The 20,786-nt window shown below is 37.2% G+C and overlaps 1 protein-coding gene across 1 annotated transcript in view; it reads left to right on the top strand.

Moving 5' to 3' along the window:
* Positions 1-13,983, top strand: part of bcorl1 (BCL6 corepressor-like 1) — a 29,280-nt gene extending 15,297 nt beyond the window's left edge. The window contains exons 4-12 of the mRNA XM_079838409.1: positions 6,547-6,682; positions 7,339-7,794; positions 8,733-8,944; positions 9,211-9,480; positions 9,990-10,156; positions 10,555-10,700; positions 10,802-10,879; positions 11,911-12,085; positions 12,166-13,983. Coding sequence (XP_079694535.1) covers positions 6,547-6,682; positions 7,339-7,794; positions 8,733-8,944; positions 9,211-9,480; positions 9,990-10,156; positions 10,555-10,700; positions 10,802-10,879; positions 11,911-12,085; positions 12,166-12,478 — 1,953 coding nt within the window. The 3' untranslated portion in view covers positions 12,479-13,983. The remainder of the gene's footprint in view (positions 1-6,546; positions 6,683-7,338; positions 7,795-8,732; positions 8,945-9,210; positions 9,481-9,989; positions 10,157-10,554; positions 10,701-10,801; positions 10,880-11,910; positions 12,086-12,165) is intronic.
* Positions 13,984-20,786: the final 6,803 nt, after the last annotated feature.

Raw genomic sequence — 20,786 nt, forward strand, 5'->3', positions numbered from 1 at the left:
TTTAAGTATACTTTAAACTTTTAATAAATATTTCAATTCAATAATAAATAAAAAGCCATTCTTTAATGTAATCCATTTAATGTAATGTTTCGTGGCTCTTTTTTTAACCCTCTGGTGCTCTTCGGTCATTTCTGAACGGAACATTTTCTGTTTTGAAATTTTAAAATCGGAATTTCATCGGAATGATATGAAACTTGGTGACTTTTCTAGCATTAGGTATGTAAACACACCAAAAATTTGGGGTCATTATTCGAGCATGCTAATTGGTCGTAAAAAAAAAAAGTACCGTTCATTGTCTTTGGTCATAAATGACCGACCATAGGAAATTAATGGGAAATCAGCAAAAACACAAAAATTCTCTGAATATTTGTGTGTACAATCTACAAATCGGCCACGATGCTGAAAAAAAGTACACAGCAGTAAAGGGGTGACACTCTAAAACATCATGAGTGTGATATTGACACATCCACTCACTTATGCACACACACACCTATGAAAAACTGAACCTATGAACCACATTTGGAATTTTTTTTTAAATCACAGCTTCATCAGAATGATATGAATACTTTTCTAGAATTAGGTATGTAAACACAAAAAAATAGAGGGCATGATTCGAGCATGCTAAGTGGTCGGAAAAAAAAATACTCCCACTTGTGCTCTTCGGTCAAAAATGACACCATAGGAAATGAATGGGAAATCTGCAAAAACACAAATTCACATAAAAAATCTATATTTCTAACAAACAAAAAAAATATCTAAAACTTTATAATAAATAGTCTTTGAGCGGGCGGCACTTGAATGCGAGCCGAGGTAAGAGCTGAATATGAGTCAATGGGCTACAGCAATATTTCCCGACTGTTAACAATTAAAAAATGTTAAATGACTGTCATTAATTTCCAGGGATGTAAACTACTGCTGACCTTTTAGAATTAATCAGATTGTAATGCCTTTTACGATATTCGTCACAGAATGCACAAAGAAACATTAACATAGGTGTCGCAGTTTTCAGCATATCAAAGGGAATGTTTGTATTTCTGTTTCCAGGCTTTCTTCAGTAATTTCACAATCATTTTCAAATTATTCATAGTACTCAAAATATATTTCTGAAACGTAGGCTTAGCCTAAACATACATCATGCTAAAACTGACAACTTTCATATTCAAGCAGCCTATGGAAAGTGTCATATATGAAAATAAATATATAATTTGGTAGTTAGTTCACATGCATTATTTTACACACTGGTAATCAAAAGTTTTAAATAATTAAGACTTTTTAAAATGTTTTTTAAAGAAGAAGGCTGAATTTATTTGATCAAAAATACAGTAAAACCACAAATATTAAGACATATTAATACAATTTCCAATAGGCCTAGGTGTTTTCTATGAGAATGTATAGTAAAATGTAATTTATTTCTGTAAAAGCTGACTTTTCAGCACCATTACTTCAGTAAGTGTCACATGATCCTTCAGAAATCATTTTAATATGCTGTATTTTTCATAAATTTTTTTAACTCTTTTACACTATTTGAGCTCTATTCCATAAAATTACAGATTACATACTATAACCACTAGAAAGGCACCCTAAAACAGTCCACATTCTGCACTACATCCTAGGGATGAAACGATTACCGGTTTCACGATAAACCACGATAAAATTTAGTGACGGTTAGTAATATCGTATAAAATTGTATTATCATTAAAACCGCGTGTGATTATCACGATTGTGAAAACTCGCGGTAAATCTTGTTCAGTCAGCGTCAGTCTGGTGCACCGCACCACTGTTTATGAATGAGAAGAAATGGCAGAAGGCAGTGACAGCACTCGGGGGATTGTTCAGCCTCTAAAAGGACCAAATCTGAGGTGTGGTCATATTTTGGCTTTTACAAAAGTCCTGAGGGAAACTTAATCGCAGATGGTCACCCTGTCTGCAGAACATGCTTGAAGAAAGTCGCTGTAATAGGGGGAACACTTCAAAACTACGAATGCAAGGCAAGTGGACTTTGACCTCAATACCAAAACTACGTCTGGCAAATAATAACGTGAAGCGAACGAACAAATTCAGACAAGACTAGGGTGACGTTTAAGGGATAATAATCAGGGCTTGACATTAACAACCGCCATTTGCGGGTATAACGTTATTTCGGCTGCACACTAGTCACTCTGGCTGTTGAACTTATTATAGTCTTCTCAAAAGCCATCTGTTAATCGCGTTTCGCATTATAACCACTCACATGTGTTTCTATTGAGTTTATGAATGCAATGTCTCATAATCAGAGGCGTTCAGATTAGCAAATTTCGTTCAGAGCGCGCGCCGCTCTCGCTCAAATCTACACTCAAAGCAGAGATAAACGTGGGATGTATGCAGGAGATTCATTCATCATACAGTGGATGACTGTTTCTGTTCTATTTCAGCAGCGAAAATGCTTTAAAAAAAACACAGCAGAACCACAGCGCATCTGATATGACTGGCATAACGCTGGCGAATTTAGGGACCGTCTCTAAAGTTACATACAACATTGGTAACGTTATACACGTTTCAAACTTCAATAGCATTTGAAGAGAATGACCGTCATAAAACTGACTGTAAAGTGATCATCTAGGTGTCAGGTATGATGCACACATTTTGATATTTAATAAAATAAACTGTCAAATCATATGGAAATATGGATATGCATTATTTCACTAGGATACTGTTTGGGCTCTAACACAAAATATGCTAGATTTAAATGCATCATTGCTGAACACTGATGAGAATATGGCTTGAGAATATATTTACAGAGATAATATTAGAGATTATATTTACGACAAATTATTATTATTTATGCGTTATGTGTTGCTATTGACGATGGCCATTAAGGAAGGAAATCCCACAGAATCTAGCTTAAAAAAGTGCTTAGAGCTGCTTTAGTTATTTGTTGTTTGTTGATATAAGTGTGTGCATCTGTTCTTTTTGAACACTTTCATCTAGTTTGAACAAAACCGTGATAATATTGATAACCGTGATAATTTGGGTCACTATAATCGTGATATTAAATTTCCATACCGTTTCATCCCTACTACATCCTAAGCAGGGCCGGCCCGTGGCATAGGCGGAATAGGCAAATGCTAGGGGCGCCACTCATCCATAGGGGCGGCAAAATTTATTTTGCTCATATTAATTTGAAAGATTACCAAATAAAGCGCAAAAAAACTTAACTAAGTCCCCCGCATCTTTCCGGTCCGCCTCATCAATCTCCCCCGCCGAGCTACTTGAAGTGCGTAGAAATATAACAGAAATATAACGCGTGATCAGTTTAACGTTGGGAATTTGTTGTGTCGCGTCGCCTCTCGCCGCATCTAATGTAGACAGGATTGCTTTCATTTTTTAGGGTGCTTGGCCGCTCGCTCCAGGTGTAGACACGGTGAAAGTTGCCTGATAATTTATGACGGATGGCCGAATTGTAGTGTCTTAAAAAACAGAAGCCCTCTGATGCAGGCAAGATAAGGGAAACACTGCAAAAATGCTCTTCTTATTTAGTATTTTTGTCTTGTTTCTAGTCTAAATATCTAAAAATTCTTAAACCAAGATGCATTTACTAGATAAGTAAAATTATATTTTTTCTTTCGTTGTTCATGCTTAAAACAAGCTAAATTATCTGCCAATGGGGTGAGAAAAATAATCTTGTTTCTGATTGAAATCTTGTTTCTTGTTTCTGTCCCAAACAGAAATAAGAATTTTTCTCACCCCATTTGGCAGATAATTGTGCTAGTTTTAAGCTAAAACTTACTTCATTTAGATTTTTCCCCCCAGAAAACAAGGAAAAAATTATCTAATGTCATTTTACTAGTACATACATCTGATTTAAGAATTTTTTGATGTTTGGACTGGACACAAGACAAAATTACTAAATAAGAAGAGCATTTTTTGCAGTGTAAAGACAGAGGTAAAGTGATGTAATGAATGAACTGTTTATTTAATTGCATGGTAGTAAAATACTAATGTACACTAATTAATTCCAGTTTTACCTTAAACTATATGCAAGCAGCTGTTCTGGGTTCTCCAGTGGCCACAGATAGTGTATTTTGTCCACAAAAAAAAATTCATATCTGTTTTTTTAAACGCATGTAATATCACTTTTAATAGCCTAATGTTTTTACTAAACAGTTGTGCAGTTTTAAGGGGACATATGGACATTTTAAAATGTATTTGCCGAAATTAGTAATGATATTTATATACAGGTTTATTTAAAATAGCAACATTTTATGTAAATTTCACATTAAATATCTAAATTTCTCAGTTTAAGTCATGGTGAAAACATGAATGTGCATATTAGTGGAAGTTTGCTGCCATCTACTGGAAAACAAACACTTTTGCTAGTTCTCAATAGTTTGTGCATGAATGCTAGATGCAATTACTTGTTATTTGTGTTTAGGCTGTAATGTGGCATAGGTGCTATTTTTGTATAGTTTAACTATCATCAGCCTTTTAAAAAAATTAAATAATAATAATATCATGAATATAATGACGGGGTAGAATCATAGACTGTAAAAAAATATGGATGTAGTGTCCGTGACGTCACCCATAGGATTCTGATGAGCCGTTCTGAAGCGCAAAGTATGGACGAGATGGCTGTTGCCATCTTGGCAGCGCGTCATCGCGCGTCACTCCCGGATAACATAAAATGGGCAAAAAGGCGGGACGTGGGCAGAGCTTAAGTGACGCGATGACTAACAGACAGCAGATAAATGGCAATCCACCTGTCACTCGAAGTGGCCACGCCCTTAATTATGCAGAACTTTAAAGCTTTATATAATGTAAACGAATGAGTTATAAAAAAATTCACCCCCCTCACAGTTGTCATGAAGGGCAAAATTAGCCGTATAGACCAAAACCACAATTTGTACCAGGCTGTAAACATGTTTTATTCTGCTGTAAATTTGGCCATTTTAAAATGGGGCTCAATGAGATTCTGCTCCTTTTGGAGCCTGTCCCTAGCGGTCAGTCGATGAATTGCAGTTTGATGCACTTCCGTATTGGCTTCAAGAGAAACTGCGGGAGGTTGCCGCTTGGGCAGAATGGACTGGACATCATATAAAAAAACAACAATAAAAAAAAAAAACATCAATGCATTAAAAAAATAAAACAGTACCAGTGTTTCCGCAACTCAGACTGAAAACATTTAAACCTTGATACAAGGGGCACCAAGTAAAATCTTGCCTAGGGCAGCAAATTGGTCAGGGCCGGCCCTGATCCTAAGTCTTCTAGACCATAGCATTAATTGTATAAGGTCTGATTTTATGGTAGGTATTGAACTTAATGATATTAAACCCTACAGTGTAGGGAAAAGAGAAATCAAAATTTGTATATAAAAAAATGCTATCTGCCATGTGCTCCAGGAAAGACAAATTATAACCCGAAGAAGTATGCTAGTCATTCAGTATGATAAGCATTTAAATAAAACAATTAATATAATTCATATTTTTGTATAAATAGCTTTGGTGTTTAAAATTGCCTTGTGTATAATGAGCTGGTGGGTTAATGGTGAGGTGTGTCGCAGACCGGGTGTGATGGGTCGTGTTGTGCCAGAAAGTCAAGGGCCACTTTTTTGCCCTAGTCCACCCCTGCTTATGACCGGGAAGACAACCAATGCAACCCCTAAACGAAGAGCACCAGAGGGTTAAAGTATTGGTTCAGGCAGCGTTTAGGCACCGGTACCGTTTAAAAAGTATCGGTTTGGCACTGGTATCGTAAAAAACCCAAACGATACCCAACCCTAGTCCTAATGCTCTTGTCTGATTATAACCCTTCTTTTTCCAGTTATATCACTCTAAAATGTTCTCTTTTGTATTGTCTCTCATCTCTCTTTCTCATCTCCCTCTTGCTCACTCTCTCTTATCCACCATCATACTACAGCTACATGTTTGTTGTGGTGCTCTGTCCGAGAACTTTTCAAGTGTTTTTGAAAAATCGCTTACTGCACTTTTAACACATATAATGTTAAAGTTTTGAAACTGTGCTTTGTAATATGTATTTAGATGCAATACTTTTCCATATAGTTCGAGTGTAAGAGCATTACTGAAAGCACATTTTTTTTGTTGCAATCTTAGGAAGAGTCTGTTATTTTCTGTGGAAAAAGCATGTCACCCTTGAATTTGTTTTGAGTGTTTTTTTTTACATTTTAAAAATATATATATTTTACCTCAATCAAAACCAGGGTATCAACCCAAATCAGGTTTTCCCCAAAATGTAGACCTACACAATTCAGTTAGATCCCAGAACATTTTTGGGAATTTTGGAGGGAAATTAAAATAGCTCACGTGAGATTATTGCGGGAGTAGCCTAGTGATGTGTGTTCTGCTGTGCAAATGAGCTGTGTGTGTCTAAGCCCTGTGAAAGCGGTTGGTGAGAGATGATGGCATTCGTAGTATGAGCCAGTGATGGGTTTATAGACAATTGCATTTTTTCTTTGTTTAAATAACCATTAATCTAAATTACAAATATGCACGTGTTATTTACAGGCGAAGTGCGTTATGCTTTTTTTTAACACATTGTGTTGTACTTCATCAGAAGAAAGATGCCTTGCCTGGAGTGGGAAAAGGTGTGCTGAAAGATGGAACAGGCGCAGCCCCCAAAGTTGGGGGAAAGACTCGCAAAGGGAAAATCTGTCCAGCTAATATGGAACACTCTGACTCAAACAAAATAGGTACTTATCCAGCTGGTAGTTAAAGGGTTGTTCGCCCGCAGGGCACCTCGTCATTATTTACGCACCCTTATGTCATTCCATACCTATCTTCTGTATTAAAAGAAAATATTTTTTTTATGCAGGTCTTTTTCTTAAAGTGATGGGTCATAGTGACCCTGGCTGTTAAGTGACAAAAGAGACTGAAAAAATAACAAAAAAGCCACCAGAACATTGTGAACTGTCCTTTTTCTGTTCAGCCCGATTTGTGATCAGGATCAACTAGATCATTGACAAGAACCAGCTCAAAAGACTCATCAATGCATTGATCAGGTCCAACTCTCTACTAACTCAATGATCGGCTGCATAAGATCTGGAAATCAGTGCACAACTAGTGTGCACTGCAACAAAAACACAGCTAGTTTTTGTTGTTGTTTTCAAAGCTTAACAGCTGTGGTCACTATAAACTTGTTTGGAAAAGAACTGTGTAAAAGATTTCACCCCAATATAACAACACACAGGTTTGAAATGACAAGAGTGGGTAAGAAATGACTGAATTAAAATGTTGGGGTGATTTAGGCCTTCAACCAGATGTTTTGCTTTTTTGTCATATTTAAGACAATGGAATTGTTTTTCAGATACCACAGTATTTCTAATGGATAACTCTGAATTGTCACCAGTGTTTATCACAGAATCACAGAGCAGTCCATGCAGAAGTCCTCAGGTTGACAGAGATTCAGGCTCTTTCAGCAGCCCGGGTTGGCCTAGTAAGGAATCAGACTCCCAGGAGGAGGCCTCTCCACGGCTGAGGCGAGGGCGCAGACGGACTGATGAAGCGTTGCTCCGAGACTGGAGCTTCGCTACTCCACCTACTCCTCCCCCTCTCGATCCCCCCTCTACACCACCCCCTACCCCACCACCCCCTGTACCAGTCCGCCGGCCGCGTGGCAGGCCTCGAATCAATCCTCTGCCTGAGGAGGTGGATGCAGACAAGGGCAGGCGCACTGAGGGTGGAGACACCTCTTCAATAAAGAAAAGGAAACGCTGCAAGAATCGTAAATATCAGAACGGGGAATACATCACAGAGAAGGATAAGGTGGCAGATGGAGAGGAGGAGAAGCTGGGCGTGGAAGATGGTAAGGCCACTATTGAGTAAAGATGTCGGAACATTTTGCTGAGAACGTCATTCTGACATTTAGTCCATGGGCTGCCGTTAAGGCTAGCATAATTAAAATGTCAAAAAAATGTCCAGTTGGGAAGCAATATCTAGCATTATTCAAAATAAAAAAATAAAATAAAAAAAACTTTTAGCTACAATTATTAACTGTTAGTGAATGTGAAATGTTAGTGAATTTCACATACTGTAAATGAGTATGGTGTAGCTATTACTAAAATAGGAGTGTCCGATGTCTGAATGTGGGCGTTACCAAAGGTCTGGAGGTCAAACTGTTTGAATTACAAATTTACCTGACCTGATGAAAAAATAGTCCTGTTTGAATAGGGCTGAGGTAGGCATGTCTTAGTTATTTAGCAGAAGTTTAATTTTGATAATTGCTTATAATTGAAAGCAATTTATTTAAAGTCACCATAAAATCAAAATAAATATAAAACGGACAATTCTTGTTTTTTTATGAATATTGGAATGTATATTATAAGTGATTTATCCTTACACATCTTTTTTTTTTTTTTATAATAAATGTGCCCGCATAATATTTAATAAAAATCCCTTCCCCTCGCCATTGCATCTCTGCTTTGATGATGTGTTCACTGGCGCAAGGGTGGGACAATAACCTCTTCTCTCCAGCAACCTGTCACTCACATGAGATCGCAGCGATAACAAATGACAATGATCCAATCAATTCCCAATGGACAAAATCAAGGCCCGCCCTACCTTTTTTTTCTTATTCGAGAAGCCGATTCACTCGGATGTATGTCACAATACGGATGAAAAGATGATCGCAACTTCCATTTCATGTCAAACTTAATGGAGTTAGTTATCCATCTTTATGTCTATCTATACAGCAATGATGTAATACAAAGTCTGATGCTGAAATGTCAGTCTATGCCATTGCAGATGAGAAGGTGGGTGTGTACCCTTGTCTCAGTGCCACCCTGACCAGCGAAGTGCCCAGTCCAGACATCAGCCCTAGGCGGACCCTATTCACACGCTCGGGCTCAGCACGACCTCAAGAGAGTCCTCCCGCCACACATCCTAATGACAAACCCTCAGGGAAGAGGAAGTTCAAAAGTAAACACTTAAGTGACCAAGACACAGAGCAGAAAAAGGTTAGCTGAAGCATCTTATCAAACTTTCAAGAATTTTTTTACTTGAGCAATTAAACTGAAAATTGTGGTATCAAGGGATTTTTTCATTGCAAAGGGATATACCGGTACCTATTTTCACTTAGTCTTATGCTGCCCCCTGGTGGCATTTTAAGTCCCTAAAGCACTTTCCTACAACAGCTGTTTTTATTGGGACCGTGTAACAGTTGCCCTCCCCTCAATGTCACATCCCTCATGCATGACTCTTTGTCTTTATGCCTTTGTTTCAGCTCAAGACTAAGAAAGGCAGCTTGGGCAAACGCACAGGGCCCCTCATGCCAGATGAGGACGGTCCAGCCGCCAAGAAAACCCCAACTCTTTCTTACGCTTCTCCCAAGCATTCAAACTCACCATTGTCTGGTAAAAAAGGAATAGCTGGGAAATCAGGAATCCCTGAATCTACTCCAAGCCGTCCAGTGCCTCCAGAAGTCCGTCGATTGATTGTGAATAAGAATGCAGGAGAGACGCTGTTACAGAGAGCTGCTAGATTAGGTTACCAGGTAAAGCAACCCTTTTGGTTGTAAGCTGACATTGTAATGTTCAGTAAATATAAATATTCATATTTATACTAAATCTACAGAAAGGTTCTATCAATTTAAAATTTAATCCAGTGTGATTCAATTCATTATATTCAATTCATAATAACGAGATTTATATTGATCAATTCCCAATCCTTTTGGTCAGCCAAACCCCTAATTTAAAATATTTACCTTAAATACGCCTTGAGATTTTAAGTACATTTCAGTAATGTAACAACATATTTACACGTTGACCGTTCACTGATGTCGGTTAATGGTCACATGACATGAAGGTAAACACATTTGAGTAATTTACCTTTTTATTTTTAAATATTTTGATAATGAACTGATGAAAAGCTAATCATTAATTACATCAAGTCCTTGCAGGTCCCTCACAAACCACAGTTTGGGAAACCCTTCTGTAAAAATAAACCTTAAAAATAGGAATGTTGGATCAATTGCTCATTATTTATATAAATGTTTATTTTCAGGATGTGGTTTTATATTGCTTGGAAAAGGATGTGCGGGAGGTGAACCGCCGTGACAATGCAGGTTACACAGCACTGCATGAGGCCTGTGCACGTGGCTGGACGCACATTGTACAGGTGTTGCTGAAGCACGGCGCAGATGTTAACTGCAGCGCACAGGACGGAACGCGGTGAGCAGCAGGTTACAGTCAGGGTATGATGGGATGATACAGACAGAATCTGCGGATTATTTATACTTGAAATATTTAGCAAAAGTACTTACTCCCACTGAAAGGCACCAAATTCAGTTCAGCCCCATAAACGGCTTTGGGCTACTCGGGCTGTGTTAGATTTGGGAGATGTATTTTTAGAATTGGACTCTACAAACTAAGATTATGTTTGTCCACCCACAGCTACAATGTGTCCAACAAACTTGGTCCAATTACCATACTGTATGAAACTATTCTTCCTCCTACCACTTCCTATAAGACATTTGCCATGTCTGAGCCCATCTGCAGTAACAATAAGCTACATTTTAGATAGGGAATTTCAGTTTACTATATACTGACTTGTCTTTCAAACTTTGTAGCCCAATTCATGATGCTGTAGCAGCTGATAATCTGGCGGCAGTCTGGATGCTGTTAAATCATGGAGCAGATCCCACACTGGCAACCTACTCTGGTCAGACTGCAGTTAAACTAGCCCAGAGTCCCGGGATGAAAACTTTCCTCAAAGGTAAACGGCTTCATTTTCAAAATAGTTTTGCAAAATGGTCACTAAAATCTACCTGGAACATTGTTTAGATTTAAACTGGCCTCATGTTTGTTTATCCACAGAGTACTTCACTGATTTAGAGGGACGAACAGACCAAGATCCTAGTCTACAGTGGGATTTCTACAGTAGCTCTGTATTTGGTAAGAAATTGAAGTTAAATACACTACCGTTCAAAAGTTTGTGATTAGTATGCGTTTAAAAAAAAAAGAAAATAATACTTTTATTCAGCAATTTAGATTGTTAGAAAACTTTTATATTGCAAATTATTGCATTTCCTTTGAACTTTCTGTTCATCAAAGAACCTGAAGAAATGTATCATGGTTTCCACGAATATGTTTTTAACATAGTAAGAATTTCTTGAGCATATTATTATGATTTCTGAAGGATCATGTGACACTGAAGACTGGAGTAATGATGCTAAAAATACAGCTTTGCCATCATGGGAATAAATCATTTTTTAAATGGATAACTTTAAACTCATTAAACTGTAATAATATTTCACAATATTAATGTTTGTACTGTAATTGTGATCAAATAAATGCATGAAGAGGTGCGCATAAGAGACTTCTTTCAAAAACATTGGAAAAAAAAACATTTTTGAATGGTAATGTGTTGTGGATTTTTTTTTGCATTTTAAATCGCTAAAATATTCTTACACATTACCATCAGCAAAAAAATGTAAGTAAAAAGTTTATTTGAAAAACGAATATCTGTTTGGTTCAGTATTGGCTTTAACATGCAACTGAGAAGGCATCAGCCTGATAATCATATTGTCTGGCTTGATTTGAGAATAGAAGCAAGAAAAATGTCCAACAATATGCTTTTTTGATTAGTGACCTATGAATAATGCAGAATATTAAATATTTCTTTATTCATTTTACATCATACCATTTCTTCTCCATTACATTTTGGATCCCAGATTTTAATATGGTCTCGGACCTCATTGTATTTAATTTTTTATCATCTTCCATTCCAAATTTCTCAATGATGGTGGTGCAACAAGTAAGCACAATCGATTGTCCAAGCTTCCCCTAATTCAAGCTGGAATTGATCCAAGTTTTCAGTGACGTAGCTGCCCACTAGAGGGTAGCAGAAGCACTTTAAACACGCTGTGGTGGAGTCTTGTGACTAGAGGTTGACTTTAGTCTCTATTTGTTCTGAACTTATACAGAGACAGAACAGGAACCTTGCTGGGACTTCCTGCTGTCTCAGCCTGAGGAAGAAGGTGGGGACAACTTGAGCGAGCAGGTGAAGGAGAGAGACGCTGATACTGACTGTCTTCTGTTTGAGTTTTCCTCTGAGCCCCTCCTACCTTGCTACCATGTCCAAGTATCACTAACGCAGGGGTGAGTGGCAGCGGCAGAGCGGCACACTTTTTAAAACATGATCACGACAACACCTAATCTATTTGTTTTTCCCTCGACAGTTTTTGTAACTGGTTCTTGCTGGCAGACGTGCTGAAACGGCTAAAGATGTCGGCACGAATCTTCCGGGCTCGGTACCCACAGTTCGAGGTGGTCAGCATTGCTCAGGCAGAGCTGTGGAAGCAGATCACCATCAGTCAAACGTGCACCGCTCCGGACGTGCTCCAGCCGGGCGACGATGAAGACGGAGAGGAGGCGGTGGAGCTGGTGCGCTGCGTGCCAGAGTTACAGGGACTGCTAGGCTCCACCATACAGATCCTTCAAGAAGATGAGGACGACAATACAGGGGTCAACGCCAGACCCTGCAGTCGATAGCGGCTCCTGCTGTACATCTCCTGCTCTGCAGCCACTAGGATCTGAACAGGGAGCAGCGAGGTGCCGTCCGCAGTCGTGCAAGGTCCATTGCAACCGATGGCCTGTTACCAGTACCAGCACTTTGTATGTTCAGAATCAGCCAGAAAGGTCCTATTTCCTCACAGACACTTTTCTCACAGACGCCCTGAGTATTGAAAGGGGCCCTAGGGAGCGACTTTTCCATGCCCTCACCCCAGAGAGAAAGGCTGGGGACGGACTCCACTGGGAAGCAACTTTCAGGTTCCTTCTGAAGGGTTTTGTTTTTTCAGTATTCAATAATTCAGTTTTTTTTTTTTTTTTTTTTATAAACCTATATGTATAAGTAAATATATATGTATATCTTGACATCAGGGTGAACGCAACTGGTTGTAACTTATCATTAACATGTTTTTATGTTTGCTCATTATTGACTGTCCTTTAGAAGGAGTGGTAATCCAAGTCTTTTTTTATCTTGGTAAACTAAATGTGTGTAGCTAAGAGGCTTACGTCAAGCTAACAGCGGCAGGAATGCCTTTGGGCCAGATGGTTCCTGTGTAAACCATTGAGCCTCTCTCGGCTCCCAGAAGCCCCCTAACCTACAGCATATGTTCCTCACCCCGGCCCTTCTTACCTCAGCACCACTGCAGCCCTGCCAGGATCATAACACCGTCTCTTTATTTTGTTTGTATCGTAGCAGGCACGGGAATGTGTTCCTGTGACATCCGACGTCGCTTCGTTTTTTGCTTTGGAAATCGGCAGGTTGATGAGCAGTTGGTTTGTCCACTGATAATTTTAAGATATCAGCCGATATCAACATTGACAGTTAAGTGGTGAACAAAACAGCAACGAAAAAACGAGCCTGTGGGGGGTGTTTTTTTTTAAAGGTTTTTCTAGAGCCGTTTTTCTAGATTCCGTCTCGAACTGCTTTCCAGTGCTTCTGGAAGGGGTCCTCTCCAGTGTTTTCCTGGTGTACCAGATTCCAGCGTGCTTTGTGGCGCGTGGTGTGTTTTATTTACACTGATTGTTGTTTGTGCTTAATTTAATAGTCATTAATATATTTGACCTTTTTTTGTGTGTATCAGACAAATGATATATGAAAATTGCTTTGTATGGTTGGTGCTTTATTTGACTATGTACAAATAATGATCCCTTTATCCTGAGGTTGTTTTGTTTTCCCACACTGCGAACAGTATTTTAACAGGCTAAAGTACAGTTTTATTGTACTGGTGCTAAGCTAGATTTTGTGTTGACAATCAATGAAGTTTTGTTTGAACTGAAACCAATAAATATTTAAATGAAGAGACAGAGATGTAAAGATAGAGTTTAGTTTCACTACTTATGGAAATACAGCGAGACATGGAGAAAGTACTTGGTTTTGATTGAAGAAGGCATATTGCTTCAGTGATCTCTGTTCAAAGAGGAGAGCTGTTTATTTGATTCTTTTTTTAAAGAAATCAACCAGAATAAAGCATGATTGTCAAGTCTTGCTTGTGATCTTCTGTGTGTTTGTAACCAGATGAGGTGAATTTCCCACACTTACACGTAGTAAAGTTCAGTCATTTAATGCAAATTGCAAAGTTCAGTCATTTCATGTATTGTTAATAAAACATCACATGTGATGTTCAGCTTTTTACACTTGCCAAGTAAGTCCAATTCTATATTAATGCATTAATACACATATTTCATATAGATTTTACCCACACTACATACTAGAAAATAGTCGCCAACCAATTAAATACAATATTTAAGTGCTACAAAAAGACTAAAGAGTCTCATTTGTCCTGTGCTGGTGAAAAGCACTGCCCTCAAGGGGGCACTAGATACTAACATTACTTTATCTGCACTATGATCTGAGTGGGGAATCAAAGTGCACTTTTTAGGCTGAAAAAGATTGAATTCTTTTTTTATTAGTTGAATTAAATCATGTAAATTACTAAATGAATATGAAAGATGTTTACATATTTTAACTAGGGCTGTCAAAAGATGAATCGCGATTAATCGCATCCAAAATAAAAGTTTGTGTTTACATAATATATGTGTGTGTACTCTGTTAATTTTAATTTATTTTAATTTATTATTTATTATTTTTAAGTTAATTATTTATATATAAATACACACACAGTCATGTATATATTTAAGAAATATTTGCATGTATATACTGTATATACATTTATATAACCTATAATATATATAAATATACATGTTTTATATATAAAAATAATATTTGTTTCTTAAATATATACATGCTTGTGTGTGTTTTTATATATAAATAATAATTAACAGAGTACACACACATATATTATGTAAACACAAACTTTATTTTGGATGCGATTAATCGCGATTAATCTTTTGACAGCCCTAATTTTAACACGACACACTACCTTTCTTAAAATACATTTTATTCAACATGGGTGCATTACATTGATAATAAAGACATTTATAATGCTACAGAAGATTTATATTTCAAGTAAAAACTGCACATAAATTTTTTTTTGAATCATAGAATCCTGAAATAAATGAATCATGGTTTCCACAAAAATATTAAATAGGCCTATTTCTTGAGCATATTAGAATGATTTCGGATGTGACTGAAGACTGGAAAAATAGCAGCTGAAAAGTTTTACTTTGCCATCACAGTAATAAATTGTAATAGGCTAATATTCACAATAGGCCTATTTTTACTGTAGTTGTACTGTATATTTGATTAAGTAATTGGAGCCTATTTGTGAGCAGAAGACATTTCTGACAAAAATATTATACAAACTTTTAAAAGAGTAGTGCACACTTGGTTGAATCACTAAAAAAGATATCTACACATCCAATTCAAAGGTTTGTGGCGGTCAGTCAAAGGTCAAAGGCCAGTCAAAGTAGGTGATGCAGTGTTTGGAAGGAAGGGACAATCAATTTGTTGAGAAACTAGTGCACTGTAGTGCTCATGGGGAAAGAGACGAGACAGCATTTAGAAATGAGAGTCGTCTGCGTAGACTATGGCCTCAAGAGACAGCATTATGCCGAGGAACAAGTCAAATAATTCCTGAGTCAGGCTTTTTCTACAGCAGGGACACGTGCCTTATACTGTTATAAAATCATACAAAAAGTAATTAAACGATAAAACAGTCCTGTAATTCACCTCTCTTACGCTATCTACGCGTTATACTACCCGACATTTATCAGATAACACAGTATGCCAAAACGAATCACATAATCTGCATGCTAAAGTTTAGTTTGATTAATTTCAAGTCAGTCCACCATAAGATAACTTTGTTCACTGAGTCAGTTAGTTTGGAATGTCTCAGTCCTTCTCTATATGCCCAAACCTTCAAAATGCAGTTTATCTAGAAAACTCGACTCATAACTCGACTCTCAGTAGTTAGCAGTCAGCTCGTTTGGTTGCCTGGTGCTGAATTGAAGCAGTGGAATGGAAGAGAATGCTGAGTGGCTGGGGGCCTTTTATATGCAAAAGAGCGAATAGAAATCCCAGCACGGTACAACGGTGAGGTGAGGTGAGAGAGAGAGAGAGAGAGAGAGAGAGAGAGAGAGAGAGAGAGAGAGAGAGAGAGAGAGAGAGAGAGAGAGAGAGAGAGAGAGAGAGAGAGAGAGAGAGAGAGAGAGAGAGAGAGAGAGAGAGAGAGAGAGAGAGAGAGAGAGAGAGAGAGAGAGAGAGAAGAGGGAGGGGAAGATGAGTTAAGGATGCTGCTGGGGACAGGCTAAGACCAAAAGCAGAATGCAACAAAATCAAGACATGCTTCAATTAACAACTCAACTGTATATAATATCAATATATAGGCTATATTAGGCTGCTTTTCACTATTATATTTTAATTATTAGGGCTGTCTTGAATTTTCTTTTAGTTTTATATTTTCATTGAAGTTTTATCAATTTTGTCATGCTTTTGTCATTTTTATTAGTGTTTTTTTTAATATTTCTGTTTTTATTTATATTTTAGTTTTAGTTGTTAGTAATTTCAGTAGACTCTCAGTCCCTTTAGTACATTTCTTGTCTTTGAATCAAGATTTGCAAACCAAACCAGTCAGTGCTTTTCTCAAAACAATTCGTACAAACAGCACCACACAATCCTGTAACTTGCTCACATTCCTTAGTTCATCTCTCAAAAGTATTTATGTCAAGGAACACATCAGTGCCATCAGAAGGACAAGTCCTTGTGTCATTGTTCACAAGACAGTCGAAATGCTTAGTCATGTTGTCAATAAGTACAGTAAACTATACCTACGATTTTGATGACAATGATTGAAAATGCACATATACATTTCAACAGTATGAATTTACACATTACTCTATGTGAGATGTGGATTGCAAGAGACGAGAGGATTCATAGTTACACTTACTGTTGGTCTGTCAACAAAAAAACAGTACAATATCATTGAGAGATTAAGAAAAAACAGGACTACACACACACACACACACTGTATGTACGTGTTTGTGTGTTACATTATGTCTCTATAAAGTATATTTACTGTATAATGTAAAATGCAATTGGACTACTGTAATACAGCACAGTATTACTCAGCACACATTCTTACTCCTCTTCTTCTTCCGGCGGTTGACCCTGTTTGTTTCCTTGTTGTTCTTCCATTATAAGAAATTGTAACACTGTGTTGTCGTCTGCCTATGCTTGCCAACTGAAGCTTCGTGAGATGCATCTCTGAGGTATTTTAGAAAACTGCTTGATCATTGGTTGATCGAGCCCTTTACATTTCCCTTCATTACTGAAATTCAAAATTCTCCTCCACGATTCATCAATTCAGGACACATTTACACACACACACACACAAGTCTAATAGAACTGTATAGGAAATATACTTACGCATTATGACAACAAGTTCAACCATTTTGCATTTAATGACTTTTGTAAGGAACTAATGCCTGTGTTGAGGGGTAAGACTATTCAATGAGAACCAGCAAAATACATTTTGATAAACACGACTTAAGCAATTGACAATGTAGGAAACAGCAGACAATTGCACATAATCAGTTGCATGACTGTACCAAAGCATTTGCAATTTGTTCAGAACAATGAGAAATTGCTTTTATGATGTGCACAAGTGACTCGATGATTTGGAGGTTGAACAAGTAGTTTTGAGAATTTCAGTTGTGATCTGAGAAATACTGTACCAAAGCGACTGTAAAGTTGTGCTAGTCTATATCAGGTCTTATAGGGCGGGGCTGGATTTTGTCCATCAAATTGATTGGATTATATAGTTTGCTATTGCTGTGATGTCATGTGAGTGACACATTGTCCCACCCTCACGCCATGTAAACTCGTCATCTGAGATGTTATTTTGATTAAAGATTAAGAAGGTACATGTTTATTATTATTATTATTTTTAAATAATGATGTGCATGATGAAATCCTTTATAGTAAATTCTGCAATATTCCATAAAAAGGTTGATTTTGTTTCAATGGTAACTTTAAACATATATAGGCTATTTCTATTCTAATTTTAATATAAACTTTTCAAGTTTAAGTTTTTCATCTAATATTTACATTTGATTTAATTTCAGCTTTATTTCAGTTAACGAAAAAGATTTTTAATAGTTTTAGTTTTAGTTTCCAAAAACATGCATGCAAAAACATCCATTCAAACCTTCAGGGATTGCTTTAAAAAGCAAAGCAGACTAACTACTGGAGGTTACTACAGTTCATTGGTGACACAGTGTTATTATAAAACAGACTACAGCTTTACCGGTCCAAACCTTGGCTTATTGACATAATATTAAATCCATTTATGGATTAAGTGTTTTAGAATTAACCAAAATGACAAGTTATGACTATTTCTCTTACACTAGGTCAAGCCCAATTGCATCATATGTGGACTCATGTTTCAGAGCCACTCCTTCACCAAACCCACAAGATCTACGTCCTGCCATTGGTTGGCTCTTTTGGAGCTAAACTGTGATTGGTCTAAATCTAGGGCACGACTGGGCAAGCTATACTGACAGTTAAATATGCACATGCGGCCATATGGAAGTAATTGCAGTGTTAAAAATAAGGAAAAGGGTTTCAAACGAGCCATTTCCCCCCCCCAATACAGTATTATTTATTAGAATAATAAAACAAGGCACGTCTTTGACTAAATTAGCTAAACTCTAATGGAGTTAGCAAATGACAAAGTTGCTCATCAGACAAACCTTGAAACAACTGAACAACACAAAAGTCTAAGAGTCACTTGATTACATTAGTGGTTTACCGGGTTAATTGTGATCGCCACACTCCCTTCTTAAATATCTGCGTTCAGGGAGTCAACAAGTTTTCGTCTTTGTTCAAACTGAGATTATGTAAGAGTTCTTCCACAAAGAGGCGGTCCTGCCAGCTTTGCTTCTCTCAAACACCACAGGGGAACTTCCCTTTTAGCATTCTGCTTTTGAACACCTCTTTTGTAGAGACACAACGACAGTTAGACAGGCCAGACAACCTGAGCGGGCACCGCTTACATGTTAATTAAGATTCTCCTTCACTTTTACAGCATATTACAGCAATGCACAGATATTCACTTAGGAACACTCTGTTCAATCTTATGTGTAAACGCTGACCTTAGTTTAACTTTCCAGACATGCTGAGTAATGACTGAGCAGAACCGTCCCTGATCAGTGCCACTAATTCCATTCTTTATAATTATTTATAGCCTGGCTAGCATGGCTCAATAATCTGTTCCTATTCTGAAAGGACTCATCTCTGCCAGGGACAAATATTGTTGGATGTTAAGTATAGAATATCACTCAAACATCACGGCACGTGGCCCTGGTGAATCTCGATCATGCACTGATCACGTACAGATCACACACATGAATAGTGTGACTGCGTGAAATCTTTCAAACGGCCAACTCATGAGGTTTGCTGCAATATACAGTTGTTTCCTCAATTATGGGCTCTTTTGGTATACTGTGGACTTTGTGCTTGTCTAGAAACAATCTCTAACAGTGTATTACATTTTTATGAACATTGTCTCAATGTCATTTCCACCACATCTCAAATTATGTGTTGTGTTTGATATGGATTCTGCTATGGAATTGACAATTTAAACACGGTCGATTAGCATAAAATGGCAGATTTCAAAGCTGGCATCCTAGATATGTATCCTAAATCCACAAATAAATATTATTGTCATAGTTTTTGCATACATTCACAAAATTAGATCTTGTTTGGAAATAATGCACAATACAAATATTCTGTTCACTAGTGATATTTAACTTACGTTTATTTATTTTCTTTACAAATCTCGCTATTCATTTCAAATATGCTCCTTATTGACGCTGACAACTTCTTGGTAAAACGTATTATTGTGGAAACTTACGACTAAGGAACAGGGCTTTTTCATATTTAATCTATAAAATAAAAATAAGTAAGCAAATACATACATTTTACATAATACATGTTGAAATATTTTATGTTAATGCCACTCTTTGTTTGTTATAGTAGTTTTAATCACATAATAATTCACATAATAGTTAAAGTCTGAGCTTGGGACAAGTAAAACAATAACATCTATGAATAAAATTCATTTGAAATAAAGCAAAAATAAATGACTATTTTAATGTGACCATATAACTAAATACATACATAAATAAATATAATGAAAAATATTAATAATAATAATGAACCCCTATGGACATAAGTGGATATGCCAGACAGTAACATATTGCACCTTAAAGGGATAGTTCACCCAAAAATGAAAATTAGCCCATGATTTACCCTCAAGTCATCCGAGGTGTATATATGACATTCTTCTTTCAGACGAATAAAATAGAAAAAAAAGTTATATTAAAAATGTTCTGGCTAATCCAAGCATTATAATAGCAGTAATAGTTGCTCAGTTTTTGAAGTCCATAAAAAATGCATCTGTCCGTCAAATAACGTGCTCCACGCGGCTCCGGCGTGTTAATAAAGGCCTTCTGAAGCGAATCGATGCGTTTGTGTAAGAAAAATATCCATATTTAAAAATGTATTTCATTTTTTTCTATGGCTCTGCATTCATCCGTCCCCGCGTCATCACTTCCGGTGAATAAGGTCCATGCAAAATACCGGCGCGATCATAGATATATACTTAGATTCCTCATTAGTGCCTGCGCGGATCGGTCGAATGAGGCATCGACGTATATATATCTTTGATCGCGCTAGTATTTTGACCTTATTCGCCGGAAGTTATGGCGCTGGGAACATTAGATGACATTCGTCTGATAAGAGGTAAAAAAATAACATAAATACTGTTCGGTTTCTCACAGAAACCGATCATTTAATGTCTTAAGACATCAATGTGTCGCCACGAGCCGC

This window comes from Gobio gobio (assembly GCF_949357685.1).
Source record: "Gobio gobio genome assembly, chromosome: 16".
NCBI classification, from domain to species: domain Eukaryota; kingdom Metazoa; phylum Chordata; class Actinopteri; order Cypriniformes; family Gobionidae; genus Gobio; species Gobio gobio.